This window comes from Dama dama, chromosome 33, assembly GCF_033118175.1.
Source record: "Dama dama isolate Ldn47 chromosome 33, ASM3311817v1, whole genome shotgun sequence".
In the NCBI taxonomy this organism is placed as follows: domain Eukaryota; kingdom Metazoa; phylum Chordata; class Mammalia; order Artiodactyla; family Cervidae; genus Dama; species Dama dama.
In genome coordinates, this window is record NC_083713.1 from 41367954 (window position 1) to 41388417 (window position 20464).

The following is a 20464-nucleotide window of genomic DNA, read 5'->3' on the forward strand; positions in this document are numbered from 1 at the left end:
TAGAGACATTTATACCTTTATTACAGTCTTCAGAAAACAAAAATTTAGAGCACATTGCTTGAAAGAATGTTGGTAGTAGATTTCACAATTAGTCAATACTCTTAAGGTGAGGTCCATATGATTTCTAACTACTGATTATTGCCTTGTTTCTTAGAGTAAGTGGGAAAAACATGGTAAAAGCTGTTTTAAAAATTCCACCCAAGAAAAAACATGTGATGTATGAAAATAGTCCTTTGTTATACTGACAATATAGATTCAAATATAGCTTCACATAATAAGTATGTCAAGGTAAAGCCACGAGGAAAATACACTGAACAGGTCACAGAGGGTTCTTTTGAGCAAAAACATTTGAATTTCTTCAGCTGGTACACCCAAAGAGAAACCTATCCAAAACATAACTCATCTTTTTCTGAACAGAGTTGACAATTTTGGTGGAAACTGTTTTTGAATAAAAAGAGATTCATTAGACTGGCAGAAAACCTTTCAACATTTTTTCACTTACACAAAGAATTGCATAGGACATCCAGCACATTGAGTTTGGTCAGCAACTCAATTAGTCCTCTGGCAACTAACTTGTGTTGTATCCTCCACATGGCGATGCTTTGAAAAGAATTATTTCATTTTCTAGTCATTTTTTCATCTCATCTGCAATATCAATTATTTACATAAAATATCTTAAATATGATACAAATGTTCAAAACTATTTCCCCTTCCAGTTCTTAGTTATTGCTCTGTTTTTGTGTAATTAATTGGGAATTAAAGTTTTAATAGGAAAACAGAACTAAGGACACCAAGTTTCACTGTCAACTCAATTGCACAGGTTTCTTTCTTCCTTTCTTTTTTTTAAAAATATTAACAAGCACGTAGCATGATTATTCTCCAGACACCCAACCTCAACCAAAAAATTTATGTGTTTTTTTTTTTTTTTAATAGTGTCATGGAGCAATTTTGTTTAGGCTGGTGGCTCCATCTCTGGAGATCCTGATTCCAGAGATCTAATCTAATCTAATCCTGACTCTAATTCTAATCCTGATTCTCTTACTAACTGGCCTGGGATTTTTAGATAGGTAATGTGTCTGCTGGACATCAAATTTCTACCAAATGAATGTGAAGGTTATCAGGATTTCTAAGACATCTTTCAGTATGACTAAGTTTTGGCATACCTAAGATTAGGTACTCAATTTGGATCAAAGTAATATTGGAACTTTCTCCAAATTTATCATTGTTATCTTTAGGTCTACATCTAGACATTTATTCTTTTCTCCCCTACAGAGGTGCAAGATTCCCTTCCTTATTTTGGCTAAATCTAGGACATTTTTCTCTTAACTCTCTTTCTCACTGTGGTTATCATTCTCTTCCCCTTTCTTTACGTCTCCTTCACTTCATTTCTGCCTTGAAATCTTGTAAAGCCTATTTTAGCATACTTTGTCTGTGTGAATGCTACTGAATACAAAGTAGTATTTTCACATAAGAGAACTTTAATATTTTTCAGTGCTCTATTTCTGCTTTATTCATTTTAACTCCTCTTCTTTGGTTCTATATTAGAGTAGGTTCAATGATGAAATTTATTTTCAGTTACTACTGTGTGAAGTGATGCAGTCTGTATTTCTTTGCATTTTTTTCTTGTTTAATATCCACATAAATCTAGAAGCTACTTGTATGGCCATTTTTTAAAGTGCAGTTTAAAAAGCACAAAATGAATGGAAACATCCATGTCTAGAATTGAATAAGCATTTGACTTCCTCACTTAGAAATTTTCCACTGACTCAGAGTAGGAAAAACATTATACAGTCATCTAGATCAAAACCCTGCCATCAAGGAGTATTATATTAATATTATTTCTAACATTAGGTAAACAAGCGTGTGGTTGGGAGAGATTTCACCAAGGTGAAAGCTGTGTGTTTCTGAGGTCTTTTAGTCTAGGAACTCAAGTAATTTTCTTTCTTTCTTTCTTTCCTTCTACCTCTTTTATTTTTGATGAAAACCTGGCAATTAAAGGACCAGGTTCTTGTGGGTCAAAAGAGCTGGTTATGATCAGCCATCATTGGATATCGTTGTGCTTCTCCAAGTTCTTCTGTCTTCATTTCTGGTTACCTGTTAGATGGTATGGGAAAACTAGCAGGCTTTCTTCCAGCAGAGTGGAAAGCAGGCAGTTCAAAAGGCCACCTAATGCTGAAGAAGGACTCCAACCCAATGCTGGATTGTCTCCCTGAGTTAAATTTTGGTATCTCAAATATTGTGATTAAAAAAAAATCTTCCATTAAATGTTATTAATTTTGAAAATTTTAAACTAGCATGGGGAAATGTAGTCACCAAGTTCACTGTCAAATTCACAGTGTCTAGTGGGTTTACTAGATAAAAATATCAGTTCCTCTTCAGTCTTCATAATAATTTTCAAATTTCCACTTTTGATATGGCTTTGCTGGGTCACAAGGTGCAACTTTCAGGGTCTTCTGAGTAAAATTTCCTTCCAAGCATAACAACTGATGATAGTTTCCAAAAACAATGTGGTTCACCTGGAGAGAAAGGGGATCTGATAATGAGCCATAGGCTGAATTTAACAACTGTGATGTAAAGAAATTAAAACCAATTTTTAAAAAAGGTGATTTCATTTTTTATTTTTTAGGAATTCCCCCCAAATAAATAACATAAACCAGACTTTAGACAGTATTAAATTTGTCTTTATCTTAAACTAAATTCTCACACTCTCCAAGTTACAACTTTTAGTTCTTCATGAAACAAAAGATGAATTTTCTGATGATATGGTTGATAACTGTATTATTTAAAGGAAACAACTCCAGATGGTGTTTACTGTATATGGTGACTGGCTCCCTCACTGATGGTAGTAAAGAAAAAAAAAAAAACAAAACACCATCACAAAAAATAAGTTAGTTAATTTCTTAAGTTCATGCTTTAGAAAGCAAATTTAGAATAAAATGTGTTAGAAATGATGTATTTTATTTATGAGTCCCTTACCATGTTCTCTGATAGAACATAATGCCCAATGTCTAGAAAGTCCAGGTATAACTAGAAGAAGTCACAGGTATTTCAGAGGGTTCTATTATTGACTAATACTTATTAAACATCCTAGAAATTGTCAATAACCTACTTACAACTTGCTCATGAGTTTATAACGTTTTCACCTATCAATCCTCTCAAATATCCATAACTGTGACAAAGGTCATTTTAATCATTCTTGCCTGGAGAATTCTATAGATAGAGGAGCCTGGTAGGCTACAGTCCATGGGGTTGCAAAGAGTTGAATACAGCTGAACCACTAACACACACACACACACAGGTTTTGAAATGCTCTACAATTTTATCAAATAGAGGTGACTTTATAATAATTTATTTTAAAGATACTCTTACAAAAACATTGTCACCCTTGGACTTCCCTGGTGGTGCAGTGGCTGAGAATCTGCCTGCCATTGCAAGAGACACAGGTTCAGTCCTTGATTTGGGAAGATTCAACATGCCATGGGGCAACTAGGCCCAGGTGCCACAACTGTGGAAGCCTGTATTCCCTAGAGCCTGTGCTCCCCAGCAAGAGAAGCCACCTCAAATAGAAGCCCATGCACAGCAGCTAGAGAGTGGCCCCTGCTTGCTGCAACTAGACAAAGCCCCTGTAGCAGAGAAGACCCAGCACAGCCAAAAAAAGAAAAACCAGAATATTGTCACCCTTTTAGAATTTTACAAATACGATACTTGAGTAACCTCAAGGATTTATAAAAAAAGATGCTACTGAGAAGATCTGGATTAGCTGTAATAATCTGCTGGTGGGTTGTAAAGAGATCCTTCAAATATAATAGAGATGAGGTATGGAAAGGAAGATTGGAGAGTGTGATGCTTAGGTCCTAATTTTATCCTGAGCAGGAAAAAAAAAAAATGTCATGAAGAGATCAATCACTGGCTGTGACATCAGAAGGAATGGAGACACTCCAAGGAAAAAAGTGTGCATATTTTGGGGTCATCCCTGACCAAAATGATGGTCTCCACATACTCATTATTCATTCAGTGGGATTGGTGGCTACCAGCTAGTGAGACAGAAGAAAATTTGAGAAGGCAGGCCTGAAATTATTCCTGCCATTCCAAGATTCTACAGAAAACTTATGACTTTGTATCTTACTAAAATATGATTGGGGAAAGCAGAGTACTTGGACAGTGAATGGGATAGGGCATGGTTGTTCTGGTTAACATCCACAACTTGACCTCTGGAAAACCATCCCTTGATCTCTAGCACGGGGTTTTGTAAATACTCCTGTCATGGTTGGTTTCAAATCACCAATGTGACATCACTGAATGTGAAGTTGGCAAGAGCTGCACACGGTCAGCAGCTGCAAGCTGGTTGGAACTGACTCCAGCATCCAGAGACTCCAGCACCCTTAGACTCTCCAGAGCCTAAGTCTTCAGGAACCAGAGGACATGAGAAAATCTTTCTAAGGAAAGGAGGCAGGAAGTGGAGACAGATTCGTACTAAGCACAGGGCTTGGGGAAGCACACTGCTTCTTGCTTTCCCCATCTACTCTCCCTATAAACTTTTCTGGTAATCAGTGAGAACCAGTTCTAAGCCATAAGCCTGACTTTTGGCATTGCTAACTGACTTTCAGAAGCAAATGACTTTCAGAAACAAAGATGATAACAGCAATGTAACCAAAAGAACTGATTTGAAGTAAATTTTGTTAAAAGAATAAAAAAGGACTCAACAATTTATAAAAAAAAAATCTGTTTATCTCTGTGTAAGAACTTTTACACTGCCTCTATTGTCCCTTACACATTTAAAGCCTTTGATTGAGGAAGCTGACAAGGAGGGTTTATGTCGCATTTAATGGAAAGTTGGATTTGTGGTAAGGAAGAGGTACAAATATTTTGCTTACCAGTTCTGGACGGAAGTCTGATGTTGATTTATGCAGCCATCTTAGCCCTTTGTTTCTGTTATCACAAAGGTGCAGCCTCAGGGCCCCGTTATCAGGCTCAGGAGCTAAGCACCACGCTCCGTGTTTAATAAGCCTTAACCAGGTGTAATTAAATTGTTGAAGCTGCGGGGAAAATGTATAAGGAGAAGGTGACTTTTGGCAGCAAACTCTTTGCTAAACATTTTTATTAGTAATGCTTAGGAATATAGGCACTCTATACAGATGTTTTATGTTCAAAATCATGGTATTGCCACTTTCACTTCTGATAGTATGGCCATATTATTTACCCTGTCTAATCTCGTTTTTATAATTTTTAAGTTGGATAGCAATGGAGTAATGTTTGACAAGTGTTGAGCACACAGTAAGACATCAATAAATGTTAGCTGCAATATTAAAACAATCATTTAGTACAATTAGTACATGTCTGTGAATGGGTGCCCTTTTAGGTGTTCTGAGTGTCAGGCTAACCTGGTACTTGAAGTATTGGAGCATTCAAACCACCACACGATTCAGGCCCCTAGCCACTGGGGCTAGAGGGAGGGCCAAGTCCCAGTCCTAAATGACTTTGATGGGAATTACTATGCTTATTTTTTTAATACTAGAAAATTGGATTCCTAGAGGCTGTGTTCAATAGGAAAGGTTAAAAAACTTTCTTCACTGATAGCACAAAGAATCACCAGGTTGCATTGTGTTAATATCTCCCAGTTCACAGCAACTCCTCTTGGAGAAGTCCAGTTTGGGGGAGTTGCCAATGCCTAAAATAAATACTGTTTTAGGTAATGGGCCTGTGTTTTTAGTTTTTATAAATTTTTTTAAACTTAGTTCTATCTGCCTGGTCAATATACTCTAAAGCACTGGGTCGGTAGGAAATTTGTTGTTTTCAGTTCAGTTCAGCCTCTCAGTCATGTCTGATTCTTTGCGACCCCATGAACCACAGCACGCCAGGCCTCCCTGTCCATCACCAACTCCTGGAGTTTACCCAAATTCATGTCCATTGAGTCAGTGATGCCATCTAACCATCTCATCCTCTCGTCCTCTTCTCCTCCTGCCCTCAATCTTTCCCAACATCAGGGTCTTTTCCAATGAGTCAGCTCTTCGCATCAGGTGGCCAAAGTATTGGAGTTTCAGCTTCAACATCAGTCCTTCCAGTGAACACCCAGGACTGGTTGGATCTCCTTGCAGTTCAAGGGACTCTCAAGAGTCTTCTCCAACATCACAGTTCAAAAGCATCAATTCTTCTGTGCTCAGCTTTGTTTATAGTCCATCTCTCACATCCATACATGACTACTGGAAAAACTATAGCCTTGACTAGATGGACCTTTGTTGGCAAAGTAATGTCTCTGCTTTTTAATATGCTATCTAGGTCAGTCATAACTTTCCTTCCAAGGAGTAAGCGTCTTTTAATTTCATGGCTGCAATCACCATCTGCAGTGATTTTGGAGCCCCCCCAAAATAAAGTCAGCCACTGTTTCCACTGTTTCCCCATCTACTTGCCATGAAGTGATGGGACCGGATGCTATGATCTTAGTTTTCTGAATATTGAGCTTTAAGTCAAATTTTTCACTCTCTTCTTTCACTTTCATCAAGAGTCTCTTTAGTCTTCTTCACTTTCTGCCATAAGGGTGGTGTCATCTGCATATCTGAGGTTGTTTTACACCAATGTAAATATATTAAAAAAAAATAAACTGCTGCTAAAATCTACCTAAATTCTTTTACCTAATGCATCACTAGATAAAAAATAAAAAATCACATCATTGTAATGTGATTGGGATTTAACTTAGATTATCAAGCATGTTATTGTGTTAGAACTTTCCATTCAAACAGTAGTCCCTGGATTAACATTAGCATCTCCTGGGAGCTATTCAGAAATGCTGAATTTCAGTCCCCACTATGGATGCACTGAGTCAGAATCTGCATTGTAACAAACTCCTCAGATGACCTGAATGCACATTGAATTAGAGAAGCACGGATGTGTGTCATAATACAAGGATTTATTGAAAAGGGACATTTTAACTGATTGAAAAGGGACATTTTAACTGATTGAAAAGTTAGTAACTAAGGAGACATCTTAAGTAAGGTGAAGCTAGGGCTTGATGGTTCAGCCCTAGGGTTTTATTCCTTTTGAGCTTTTACGGATGAATCCTACAGTCACCAGCTTAATATTAAGCCTCGTTAATTCTGTCAAAAATAAGTCAACTTCCTCCATGTTCCTTTATGTTTAATTACTCAAACCAACCTAAAGAAGCAGAAGCTAAAAATGAGTGACAAGACAAAAAATGAAGATGGACGTTTGTGGAACGCAGGGGCTACATGATTCATACTTTTTGTCTCCTAGCATCCCTTTGAGAGATTCAATGGTTATTGAGAATTTGGGTTTTCAGGTAAAATACTGATTAATCAGACACAGAAAGTCACTATAATGATGAGTCTTGAAGAATTGCATATTATTTAATATTTTACTTTCATATAATTTGGACTATTTATGGTTTTGTCTTATACTTTATGACTTGATTTCCTCTTTGAATTGTTAATGCATGAAAATTATTTCTTTCAATTAATTTTTGACACTTTTCTCTTCCCTTCTGTCTCCTCTTTCCTAATTAAGAAAGAATTCCATTAACTTCAAGTTTACAACCCATGGCTGAATTATATCAAGAGATGACAAAAATATCTTTTTATTTTCCTAGCAGCAGCTTTGAATTAAGAAGTAAACATGGGATGTGCTTGAAAATAAAGTAATATCTCTAACACAAAGCAAAGCAAGCCTAGAATCCCATCACAAAATAATCTCCCTGGCAGAGAGTTATCTGCAGTTTTAGGGGGCTGAGTTCGACTCCTGAATCCATGTTCCTGTGAGTCCAGTATAGCAGCCAAGCTGATAACTGTCCGAACAGAATGAGAGTGGGTAGGAGCATATGTTGGAGAGGGAGGTGCTATCGCTCAGAGCTCTACAGAGTCATGGCTCTGTTTTCCCAGGCCCTACTCCCTCCCCTAAATACTGTGCTCAGATCTGTTGAAGTTTGGCTGTAGAGTTTTCCACCATGGATCATGAATTGTGCTATCTGCATTACTCCCTTAGGAGTACCTGGGTGGGGGAGGGGGAAGAACGGGTGGAATCAGAGAATAAAACTGCTCCCTTAGATTAATTATTTAAGAATTTGTATGACTTCATTTTTATCATTTTCTCTTTATATATAATGTGTTAATTTTCTCATTTTTGCCTTTATTACTATAGCAGTGAATATTTATAGAGCACCAAATGTTCGATATTACTTTTTAGGCTTCCTATGTAGTATCTAATTCCATCCTCACAACCGCTTTGGGGCCAGCACTATTATCATTGCCATTCACCTAAGGGTTAAGGAATTTGCAGTTAATGCATTTTTAGAAATGGTGGAACCTGAACTGGGTCCATGGTGGGTTGACTACACTATTCACCTTTATTCCCTCTGTCACTGTCTTTTACATTTAGAGGTGGACCCTAAATGTCACCAACCTTATGATGATACAAAAATGTGAAAATTAATTATGAACATCTCAAGTGAGTGATGAATGTGTCATACCCTTCACCTATCAACCGCACTAGCACCATCAGCTATATCGACTATGAGAGAGAAAACCCCGGCTCAGGGTACCTTGCTGCTCCCATCACAGTCTTCCAGAATGGCGGTGGTGTTTCTGATGGAAATGCATTTACCCAAGGCCACATTAATAAGCTAGGAAGCAAAACATAAAATACACATTAAGAACAAAATATTTTAAAGTAGAACAAGACATTCAGAAAACACAGAATATAAAACAATAATAAGGTTAAAGATAGTTAAGTTAATAGCTTAGCATTACTTAGCACTATACGATTTTATTGGTTGCTATCTCTAACAGGGACATAATGTAATCTTGCTGAAGTACAGCTTCAATCTGTCAATTTAGGCCTGTGATTCAGCCACAGAGCCAACACACAGAAGCTTTTAATTAACCCTTTCCTGGAATGCTGAACAGGAAAAGAGCAAAAGGTGGCATGAGAAGCAGTTATTATCTTGTCTCAAGTTTGTCTGATGCATATATTAAAAGTCAGTGCACATACTTGCAATTTAATCAAAGCAGTGGTTATGGGCTCTGTTCCCTGGCTGACCCCTCCAAGCTATCTGACTGCTTAGGCACTGAATCATAGATAAATTGAGTCTTTCAAAAACAGCAGATTCCAGCTGACTCCCGGTCAGAATCTTCCTAATGACTCAGGCAAGCTACAATTCATTACAGGGAAGTCACGAACGCTAGTATGGAGCCAAGCTTAAAGACACTTTCTGGCAGGCCCCCAGGTTTTTAATGGATTTGCAGGGTCCAACATGGAGGCAGCTGTCTGTAAGTCACCATTTAATACAGAGAAATGTTGATTCCCTTGCTCCCTCTGACATTCTGGGCAGGTCTAAAGAGAAGGTGGGTTAATAGTATAACACAATTTGAACTTTTCAGACTTCTGGAAGAGCTGTGTAGAGCTCAGTCTACACTCAGGGAAGCGCCCTGTGCTGGCAAGTGGGGTGGTCTCTGTGGCCAGGGACGCTGTTTATATCCTCTCCTGTTCCAGGGTAACTAACCAAGAGCTCTAGCTAGGGAGCACTGTAGGACGCAAGTTAGGGTGCTCACAGAGTTGTCAGATTTCATAACAGTGCTCAGTGGGTTGGTTTGCACTTTTACATGCTTAATTTTTCCTACAGGAAAGTAGGGGGCATCTTTAGGGTCCAGAAAGTGAAAAACAAAACCTAAAAACAAGAGGTAAAAGGGGAAATACTGGTAAGCAGGGGACTGATACTGAATATGAAAAAACCTGGAGTTGAGGTCTTCCACACATGATGGAAAGCTAAAACGTTAGGCTCTGGGTGGAATGGAGTACAGGGGAAAGCAATTTATCCATTAGCACTGGGAGACAAAGGGGAAGCTTCTCCCAAGGGAATTGAAACCTTACATCAACCTTCATTTGAGTTTGAGATGCACACACCACTTGCATTGACTAGGAACCTTGATAGAACCCTCAAAGCACTGAAAAAAAAAAAAAAAAACACATTAAAATCTACCAGTTTTGTTGTTTCTGGGGTGACCCGCATGCAAAACAATTCTAGAACAGACTCTCCAACAGAAATCTTCAAAGGAAACTCTATTCACAATTTAAAGTGTCAGATATGGGAGGAGACAATCGGCTTCCCAGGTGGCACAGTGGTAAAGAATCAGCCTGCCAATGCAGGAGGTGCGAGAGATGCAAGTTCAATCCCTGGGTTGGGAAAACACCCTGGAAAAGGAAGTGGCAACGCACTCTAGTAGGCTTGCCTGGAAAAGTCCATGGACAGAGGAACCTGGTGGGCTACCGTCCATGGGGTTGCAAAGGATCAGACGAGTGAGTGACTGAGCGTGTGCACACATGCACACACACACACACACACACACACACACACACACACACTCCATCATTAATGGGAACAGTCAGAACACACAGGAGGAATCGACCACCATGAACTTCAGGGAAAAGAGTTAACAGTCATGTGTGGAGGTAGAATAATCCTGGAGTTGAAAGAAAGGAAATGGTGTCCCAGTTGATCTTAACAGAAAAAACAAACAAAAACTCCTGTACCTGTAGATTATGCAGAAAATATCTTCAAGTGAGTTTGGAAAACTCTGGCTTCAGGACAGCTGACTAGGATGCCCTACTCCAGAACCTCTCAGAACCTCCGGTACTGAGTGCAGAGGGAATGTGGTATAAGAGTCTGCCAAATACATGTGACCACAGAATCCTCTTTGACAACATAACTTTGCCCAGAACAGTGTTTGGGAACCCCTGGTCTAACTGATTGCTTTGTATTTATTTCTCACAATCCTTTCTTCCAAGCACTAAAAGGCACAAGAAGGAGAGAAACCTTTTCTATTCCTTGCCTCCCTCTCCCCTACTTCATTTGAAGGTATGTTTCTATTCCCTCCTTTTGGAAATTACTGGGGAAACTGCTTTCCTTCATTCATGTAGAAATGGTTTATGAAGTGGTAAGGAATTGATATTCTTTCTCTCATTATGAATAGTTCTGAAAACTGGGCTCTCACTTAAAAAATACATCTATGCTTTTATTGTAAACCATACCAATCTTATTTTAAGATCAGGAAGTATGTATAAATTTTAATTTATCCATTTTGAGCTATTTCATTTTCCAATTTAGGAGGTTTGAGTTCCCTATGGTTTATCCCAGAATTGGTAAACACTAGACTAGAAGCTGTTTGCTGAGTTAAATCCAATATAAGTTCAAATTATTTCTGAGGTTCTTTTATTATTTTCAAATATTTTTGGTTCAGTGAGAAAAAAAATTATTCTTATTTTTAAAAAGTCAAACTTTCCTAGGTGTGTAGGTTGAAAGAAGGAATGATATGGAGCAAGTAACAAAAAGTTGTGGGTTTTAGTTTCTTGGAACTTTACAAGATTATCCAAAATAATGATTTAGTTAACCTTCCTCTGAATTTCCTGGCGAAAGGTCTTTTTTAATGGTAATAATGCTCCTTATTGCTTCAGAGGGAACTAATATCATCTTTATTAAAATTTGTCTAAGGAAGGCAACAAATAAGGAGGAAAACAGAAAGAAAGAATTTATTAAAATCATTTCTGCATTTTGTTGTAGCTCAGGCATCAAGAGAAACCTCTTTCATTAGACGAGCTCTTCAAAATTCTAATGGAAACTATTAGACAAGCTAACCTCAAAGAGGAGGCAAAAGATAGTTTTTTAGTTCCCTCTGGTGGTTAAAGTCCAGTAATGCTCTTACTGAGATTCTGTGTTTTTAGGACAGGAAAAAATTTCTATCATGAGAATTTCTTTTTCTTTTATCCTGCTTAAGAGATAGAGTTTAAAAAAATGTGAATTTATTTTACAGGCATATTACTTGGACAGCGTATAAACTCAGGGTATTCTTCCTAAAGAATTATCTAAGATAAAATAATCAAGTTGAACCTCTGAAGTAGCAGTTATGGCATTTTGACATACAAAGACAGGCAATTATGTTATATACAAATTGGTTACATATACTTATGTGTCAGTTGAATTTAATGAAGGCAGAACAAATTCTTAGACTGGTTTTCTTTCTTTCCCACTTTTCCAGAATCTCCCTTATACCACTGAAATTGCCTAAGTGTTCTTATTATCAGGAAATTTGGTAGGCAGAGAAAGATTGGTATGTACAATCCACTTGCTAGGGAGAACTGAAAAAATAAAAGGATGTGAAAAGAGCAGGCTTACTGAGGGCCAAGTCTGAACATTTTGCAAGAAGAAAAAGAAAATAGCACTGGGAATGTTTGTAAGTAAAAATTAAATGAGAAATAAAACAGTAAAAGAGATTAAAAATTTACATGACCAGGGAAGACCAATCGATCCAGGCTTGACTAATCATCTCTAAACTTATTATATGGTAAAGATCCTCATCTCTTGCCATCCTCTTCAAATTAAGCTCCGCTCCTAGAATTGGTTTGAAATGGCTTTTTAAGAGCCTTTTTCTCCTTCCTTAATTTTTTCTTAGCTTTGTACTCTATCCAACCTATCAAGTTTGACTTCTTTCCTTTTGGTATGTTATTTTGTGCCCTGGAATTTTCTCTGCTGTTGTCTGACAATTTCTGTTATTTTCAATCCCTCTTTGAAATCTATAGAACTGTAAATAAACCATGTCATCCCATTGCTTAACCCTACTCAGTAACTTCCAGTCACATTCTGAAAAAAGAAAGAGACAGAAAAAGATGAGGGAGAGAAAATCCTTGCTCTGCCCACAAGGACCTGTGGGGTCCATCTCCTTCTCCCTCTCGACCTTCACCTGGCGCCATTCCTCCTACCTCCTCACACCTTGATACAACATCCACCTTCTTAATGGTTCCCGAATGCCTCAAGCTGCCACATGTCAGAATTTTTGCATAAGTGACATCCTTTGCCCCGGGTTCTCTTCTTTACAGCATGGTGGACTCTTGGTCTTTCAGACCTGGTCTTCAATGTCTTCATACAGTTGACCACTCTTAAGAAAAATTCATCACTTGTGGCCAGTTCCCTGATTAAAAGCTACTATATTTTTTTTATTTATACTTTACTTGCTTATTTCTTTATTATCTTTCTATCCTACTCAGCTTTAAGTTCCACAGAGAAGGGATCAATCTATTTTATTCTTTACCCTATAGTCCAGTTCTTAAATAATGCCTGGTTTCTTGACACTTGGTGTTTGCTGAATTAATCAATAAACATGGCTTCCTGGAAGCCTTCCTCAAGTTTACCTAATATGTGCAGTCAAGACAAACCACACTTTGTCTCCTCTGCACTCTGTACTTGGTGCTTATTTATAAAGTAATAATTCATCCTTTCCCACACATTTTCAAAAAGGTTTTTACCTTGTATTTTCACAAAGTCAGATTTGAAGTTGCTGCTTGAACTTACCACACCACTCGCCCTCACAATGGGAGCCTTCAAGTCTGGAAAAACATTCTCCAAGTACCACTTGAAGCTTTTGCATTTTAGCTTCTTTCGAAGTTCCCGCTGTTGGGTAAGGTTTCCGACGTCTAACCCTTGGTCTATGAGGTGATCCCCGTGGCCATAGAAGAGCTCCTTGTACTCATCCAGCCAGACCTCAGCCACCCGCACCAAGTTCCGCTCCACCGTCTTCATCCGGTCTTTGGGGAAGGAGTAGGGATTGTCATTTCGGAATATGTGTCCCACTCGGGAACAGGGAATGATCTCAATTTCGCCACCACACATCCACACCTGCAACAGTTTAAAAATAGGTACCAGTTATCAAATGATTGTCCACAAATCATAGGCAGTTAACAATAACAAAAAAACCACCTGGGGACTTTTTCCCCCCTGTTGGAGTAATACTTTTCTAATATCCTTTTCAACAGAAAATTAAACTCAACAGGTTTATTTAATTTTATTCTATTGCTGTGAACCATTTTAGGATTATTAAATGATATATTTTCTCTTTTCCTCTCCTGAATTGTAAATCTTTTTTCCCCCCTAAAGAAATCCTCGCAGAATCCCAAAGTATGAAATGTGTAACACAAGTTCTTGCTTTAGTAGAATCAAGGTAAAGAGTATATGTTTCAATTTTCTCAATATCCCCTGCTCACATTTGGGATGATCTACCTGACTTGTGGAACACAACTTGAAGATCTCCTTTCTTGATCAAGAGCTCAGAGTCACACCCCTATTACTATATACACCCAACTCCATAGGAAAGCAGGTAATGTGGATACTCTGCACTATGGCTGCCGCCACTGATTTCTCAGATATTAAATGGTTATATAAATACCCAGCATTATCTGAGCTTCCCCAAGTTGCTGTAGTATGGCCTTTTGGTGGCCTGCTTTACTGGCTCTTTTTATTCTTCTGTTTTGTACTCTCCAAGATGGCCTATTACTAAATAATTTCATTACTTCTAATATATTAGAAAAATATATGAGTTATTTGTATCAAATATTCATCCCACAGCATTTACACTAAATGGCAGACAATTATTTCCCTCACATTCAGATGCAGAAACTGTGTTGTGAAATATGAGGGAATGCTAATAAATTTCATGAGAGTTATTGATTCTTCCAAATTCAATCTGGGATATGAAGACATTAATCCAGAGGCCCTAATATTTCTGTGAAGTTTCCTCCCAGAGGCAGTCACATATCTGATTGTATTAGTAAAATGAAACCATTTAAAAGTGCTAGACTCTTAATTGTAAAGATAATTTGAGAAACACTCAGCGGTACCTTGAAAGAGAGCTCCATATTTTCTCCACCCCAAACATCGAGCCCAGGATCATATGTTCCAAGTTCAAAAAAGTAATTTTTATCAATAGAAAATAATCCACCTGCCATGACGGGACATCTACAAAAAGAAAAGTTGGCTTTTAAATCTTGCATGTCAGGGGAACTCAACTTTTAGGGAGTGTTCCTTAATAACAGGTGTTTTAGAATAGTTACCGCATGTAGGGAGGTCTTGGATAAAGTCACAAAGAGCACCTCAGTGACAAGTTCCCTGGTTCTTGTGGCAGAACTTGATTAGAGTCAGCAAAGACAGGGTCTAGAACTAGGATTCTTACTTGGCCTTGACTCTTCAACACAAATTCTCCAGAGATGTTATTTTTAATAAGTTATTTAGTGCTATTTAGGAAAGAAGAGTCAGGCATGTTTTAAGTGTTATAGATGTATTAACTCAGGCCTCACAAAAGTCCTGTGAGTATGTATCCCTAAGAAACTACAGCCCCAAAAGGCAAGAAAATTTCCCAAGTTCACAGACCCACCAGTCTGTGGGCTCTACATCTGGGTTCAAATTTAGGGAGTCTGGCTTGACTCTAAGATCTCTTCTCCACTATACTGCCTCAACAATACAGAAACGTTACAACAGCTTGTTATGTGGCCAACACTTATATATATATATATATATATATATATATATATATATATATATATATATATATATATATATATATATATATATATATAGCTGTGGCATCTTAGTTCCCTGACCAGGGATGGAACCCTGCACTGGGAGCTTGGAGGCTTAACCACTGGATCATCAGGGAAGTTCTTGGCAAATACTTTTTAAAACACTTTATATATAGTATTACCTGATTTAATTCTCAAAACAATCCAAAAGGTAGCTACTTCTGTTAGTGTTAATATAAAAATGAAGAAACCGAGATAGAAAGAGGTTAAGTAACTTTTTAAAGCTCACACCACTAGTACATAGTAGAGTTGAGATTTAAACCCAAGGGGTCTGACTCTAGAGTCTTCACTGCTGTTATTGATCATGGGGAAGAGAAACTACACTTGAGTCAGCAGTTAGAAAAGGCAGTAATCACGTCCCATGGTGGTTGCCATGGGGCCAGCTGAAAGAGGTTTGTATGGAAGCTCTGCAGCAATCTCAACGGTAATGTAAACCTTGCCCCATACATAGCTCTCTTCCCCCATGATTTATGTGTATTTTTAAATCTGTATCCCAAATGTCCTTTCCAGACTATCCAGAATGCATTCTCTTTCTAACATTATGTTGAATAAATCTGAACTCAGTCACTACATTGACTCTCAGAATTGGATTCTGAAAAAGGCAAAGAGGTTCTTTAGGTGTAGGATCAGAACAAGTATATTATAGCCAGGCAGATTTGGGTTTGAATCCCAATTTCTTCTTTTGCAAGCTGTTTATCACTTGGCCTGCAGGGAGATCAATCAACCCTGCATTTTCACTGGAAGGACTGATGCTAAAGCTGAAGCTCCAATACTTTGGCCACTTGATGTGAAGAACCAACACATTGGAAAAGGCCCCAATGCTGGGAAAGATTGAAGGCTAAAGGAGAAGAAGGTGGCAGAGGATGAGATGGTTGGACGGCATCACCAACTAAATGGACATGAATTTGAGCAAACTCCGGGAGACAGTGATGAATAGTGAAGCCTGGTATGCTGCAGTCCATGGGGTTGCAAAGAGTTGGATATAACTTAGTGACTGAACAACAGCAACAAATATCCCCAGGAAAATTACTTAACTCTCTTAGGTCTCTATTTCCTTATCTCTATAATAGAGAAAACCACAATCTCTCTCCTAGAGTTATAGAGAGGTTGCACAGTGCTTAATAAATGGTCGTACTCTTCCTTCACTGGTTAGGAGTATTAATTGTGAAACATCACATTTGGGAGAATATAAGGCACTGTTTGGAGGGGTGAGTTCAGGGAACAGATGCTGCATTGTATACAGGCTGGGATCGGACTTTCTTTTGGGACTTTCTGGCTGAAGTCTGCTCAAGTTCTTTCTCTGACAAGGAAAGCTCCAGGGTTCCTGCTGCTCTGCCTGAGTCTGGCAGAGTGCTTGTCCTACAGGTCTAGACTTTGGGGGAGGCGTTAGGAAGCCCCCACTTTAGCTTCAGGTCTAAAATATGTTCTTTAATCCAGTTTCTCCAGCAATAAAGCCCCAACTTTAATTCGCATCTAGCTTCTGTGTCTGTTTCTCACTTTATTCACAGAACTTGGCACTCCTCCCAGGAAAAGTATAGGATTAGACTCAAAAAGAATTAGAATGATATTTCTACTACTATTATTTATTCTTAATTTTCACTCATGTTTACTTCAATGTTATATGTGTTTATATAGAATTTATGCAGCACGTTTTAGTGGCTTATGTTTCTTTCTTTGCAAATCTCAGAGAACAGAAATAGTGTCAGTGAATTTCTCGGGTTGAGGGCTGAATAAGATATAACTACCCACTTAAAAGGTGAGTTTGGGCTGTGGGAAAGTAATTTCCCAGGAAAAGTTTTTGCTTTTGGTCATCTGTTGGCTAGAACTGTAATTCTTGGTGTTCTATAAATGATGGCTTATGCCTGTTTTGTGGAATTGCTTCCTAAAGACACATGACTCCTTCCTAGTCTTAAGTTTCACATACTTACCTTATTATATCAGTTTCTTTAATTTTGTTTTTTGCAACAACATCTGGAGGAATTGTTCTCCAACCAAAGTTCATTGGCCACACAAATATGCCTCTTTGAAAGTTGTCCACTGTCATGTAACTAGTCAAGGAAAAAAAAAATGCTACCTGAGATCATTCACATAATCAACCTGACATCATGTATTGTGCAAGTGAATGAAACAAGCACTTATGAAGATGATTTTAGACCACCACAAAGCTTTTAATAACATTTCAATGAAAGATATGAATATAATTAGCATTAGTGCTGGATTGCTTGCTTTTAACATACTTTTAATAATATTCTGGCCATTTTGAGGGAAAAAAACCCTACTTAAGAATATACATGTGTATGTATAGATACATACCACAAAAAGAAGAACTAATCTTAAAAATAAATATTTGGGTGTTCAGCTGAATAGAAAGAGGAAAGTCTTGGACACTGAATATTAGTATTTATTGACATTTAGGGTTAAGAATTTGTGATGATCAAATAAACAATTGGATAGATCTGCTTTGACCTCATGATATATATCAAGTATTTCAATTTATTTAAACAGGTAAACTGTGTATTACTTAGATTTGCAAAGTTGTACATTTTAGGAGTATGACCACTACCTTCTGCTGCTGGTTAAAAAGCCACTTAGAAGTATCCTGTGCAATATGACAATTATTACCTCATATCCTTATCATTGATGACTTCAATTACTGGACAGGCTACTTTCTTTTTACTTAAGTAAACTCTTTCCAGGAGAGGTTCCAGCCAGCCAACGTTACATTCCACATGAGAATCTAAGAATGTCAACACATCACCTAGAGAGCCAGAAAAAAACAATTTGAAAATGCAATATACTTAGTGTGTGTACTTCGTGTTCATAGGTCCTGAAGATTGCTCCATAAATGTGGTTGTAAGCATAGTAGTCATAGTAGTCTTTTCTTCTTACTGAATTTCTACTTTGTCTCTCTAATTTCATTCTATAGTGAAATGAAAAAAAAGTTGGTTTCTAGTAGTCTTTTGGGGCAAGTATCATTTATGGTTGAAAAAAAATTGATAAGCCACTTAGAATGAGGAGTCAAGGCTCTGAAGGGAATATTTAGTATTAAAGGTAGTTGCTTTTGTCCTTCTAAGGAGGGTAAATCCCATTAACTCTTGGAGGTGGAGGTCTGAAACTTTACGAGGAAGAATCTGAGATTCCAACTTTAGCCTTAGAAATGATGAAGAGGAAAAATCGTTCCACATTATAACAGTGAAAAGAAATTAAAGTGGGGGAACTAGTAAGACTAGGAGGTAATTTTAAAAGTGTTACAGAGGGGGAACAAGGAATTGTTTAATGGGTATACAGTTTAGTTTCACAAGATGAAAGGAGTGCTGGAGATTGGTTGCTCAACAATGTGAAAGTACTTCTCAGTGAACTGTACACTTGAAAAATGGCTCAGAGAGTAAATTTTATATATGTATTTTATCATAATTTAAAAAAATAGTTACAGGAGAAGAGAAGAGAAAAGAAACTTGGAGGACAGGAATAATTTTGAATTCTTTTTGTTCTATTAGTTTTGTGAAGTAACACTCTCTTTCCAATGAAAATTTTAGCAATGGTCTACATTGCTCTAAATGATTCTGTACAAGTGGATTGTATGTGCGTGAATAATAACCAGAGGAATCTGGGTCCTGGCCAGAATCCTATGTGTAATCTCAGACCCAGTCGTGCATGCATGCATGCTAAGTCGCTTCAGTTGTGTCCAACTCTGTACAACCCTATGGACTGTAGCCCACCAGGCTCCTCTGTCCATGGATTCTTCAGGCAAGAATACTGGAGTGGGTTGCTATGCCCTTCTCCAGGGAATCTTCCTGACTCAGGGACTGAACTCACGTCTCTTATTGTCTCCTGCATTGGCAGGCAGGTTCTTTACCACTAGCGCCACCTGGGAAGCTGAGGCCCAAAGATATTACAAAAGCTTTACCTGGCAGGCCTCTTGAGGGAAAGCTGCCATCTCCACACCAGACTTGGTTCATTGTGCCCAAGAGTCTCTGAAGGAAGATACAGTCAAGGACTCAGGTCTTCCAGCCCCCTTAGCTGGACATGCACTTGTAAAGAACTGCATTCCTGACCCAGGTTCCCCCAGTTGGAGACTGTCTCAGGCCAAGACTTCTTTCTCACCTTATGGGTGATGGGTAGATCTTCAGGACATTTTTTTCTTACTACTAGCCCTTCCCCCTTTCTCTCATCCTGGCCCCCAGGCTCTAAAACAGGAGGAACCTTATTTCAGGCTCTTTGGTCAGTAAGATGATCTACACATCTGCTCTGATCCACCATCCATTCTTCTTTGGGAAAATACTGAACACTGGGGGAGTCAGTGCTATCTTCTGTCTGGCTTCCTACCTATACTTTTTACTTATGTGATTGCAGGAAATGCTTGAAGACTTGACTGTTACTTTTAATTTGGTTTATTGTTTTAATTGACCACTCTGACTCTTAGCTGCACCCCTCAGCATCTGAAAAACCTACAATAACATCACTGATTTTTGATTTGATGCTTACTCTGTGCCAGATACTGTTCTGAACATTCTGAATGATTATCTTATTTCTTATTTAAGGTTTATCCTTGTGACAAACCTGAAGTATAGGTCTAAGTTTTATCCGCATTTAAGAGGAATGAAACACTTAGGCAACTTTGCCAAGTTTGCAAAGCTACGTGGCAGTCTGGTACTAGAAAATATCTGCGTACACCCTCTTGCCTCTCCCCTTCCACCCCCCACGAATGAGAAAGAGACAGAGCTATGAGTATTGGAAAGCTTAAAGTAAAAGCAGAAGATAGCAATAGGCAAAGAAAAAGGTGCAAATAAATACCTGGATGATAGATTATTATTTACTGAAATGTCTAAACTGCTTCTTAATGAAGAGATCTTACTAATTACCTGATTAACAATGGAATTTTTGCATAAAGGTGAAGGGACTAACCTTAGCCAAAGTCTTGATGGGAAGGGGTCTTGAGATGTCTCTTTAGATAGGAACAGGCTGTGCTAGCCAGAAGCCCCCTCCCCATCTCATCCACTACTCTTGGAGGTGCATACATCTCCTGATCATGCTGGGATTGGAGGGGGGGTCCTAT

General features: G+C 38.2%; 1 protein-coding gene across 1 annotated transcript in view; it reads right to left on the bottom strand.

The window, feature by feature from the left end:
* The window catches only part of GALNT5 (polypeptide N-acetylgalactosaminyltransferase 5), a 41481-nt gene continuing 21017 nt past the window's right edge, over positions 1-20464 (bottom strand). The window contains exons 4-10 of the mRNA XM_061135019.1: positions 18031-18166; positions 17337-17456; positions 14671-14788; positions 13349-13672; positions 8549-8629; positions 4875-5036; positions 1-2516 (exon numbers count right to left, since the gene is read on the bottom strand). Coding sequence (XP_060991002.1) covers positions 2376-2516; positions 4875-5036; positions 8549-8629; positions 13349-13672; positions 14671-14788; positions 17337-17456; positions 18031-18166 — 1082 coding nt within the window. The 3' untranslated portion in view covers positions 1-2375. The remainder of the gene's footprint in view (positions 2517-4874; positions 5037-8548; positions 8630-13348; positions 13673-14670; positions 14789-17336; positions 17457-18030; positions 18167-20464) is intronic.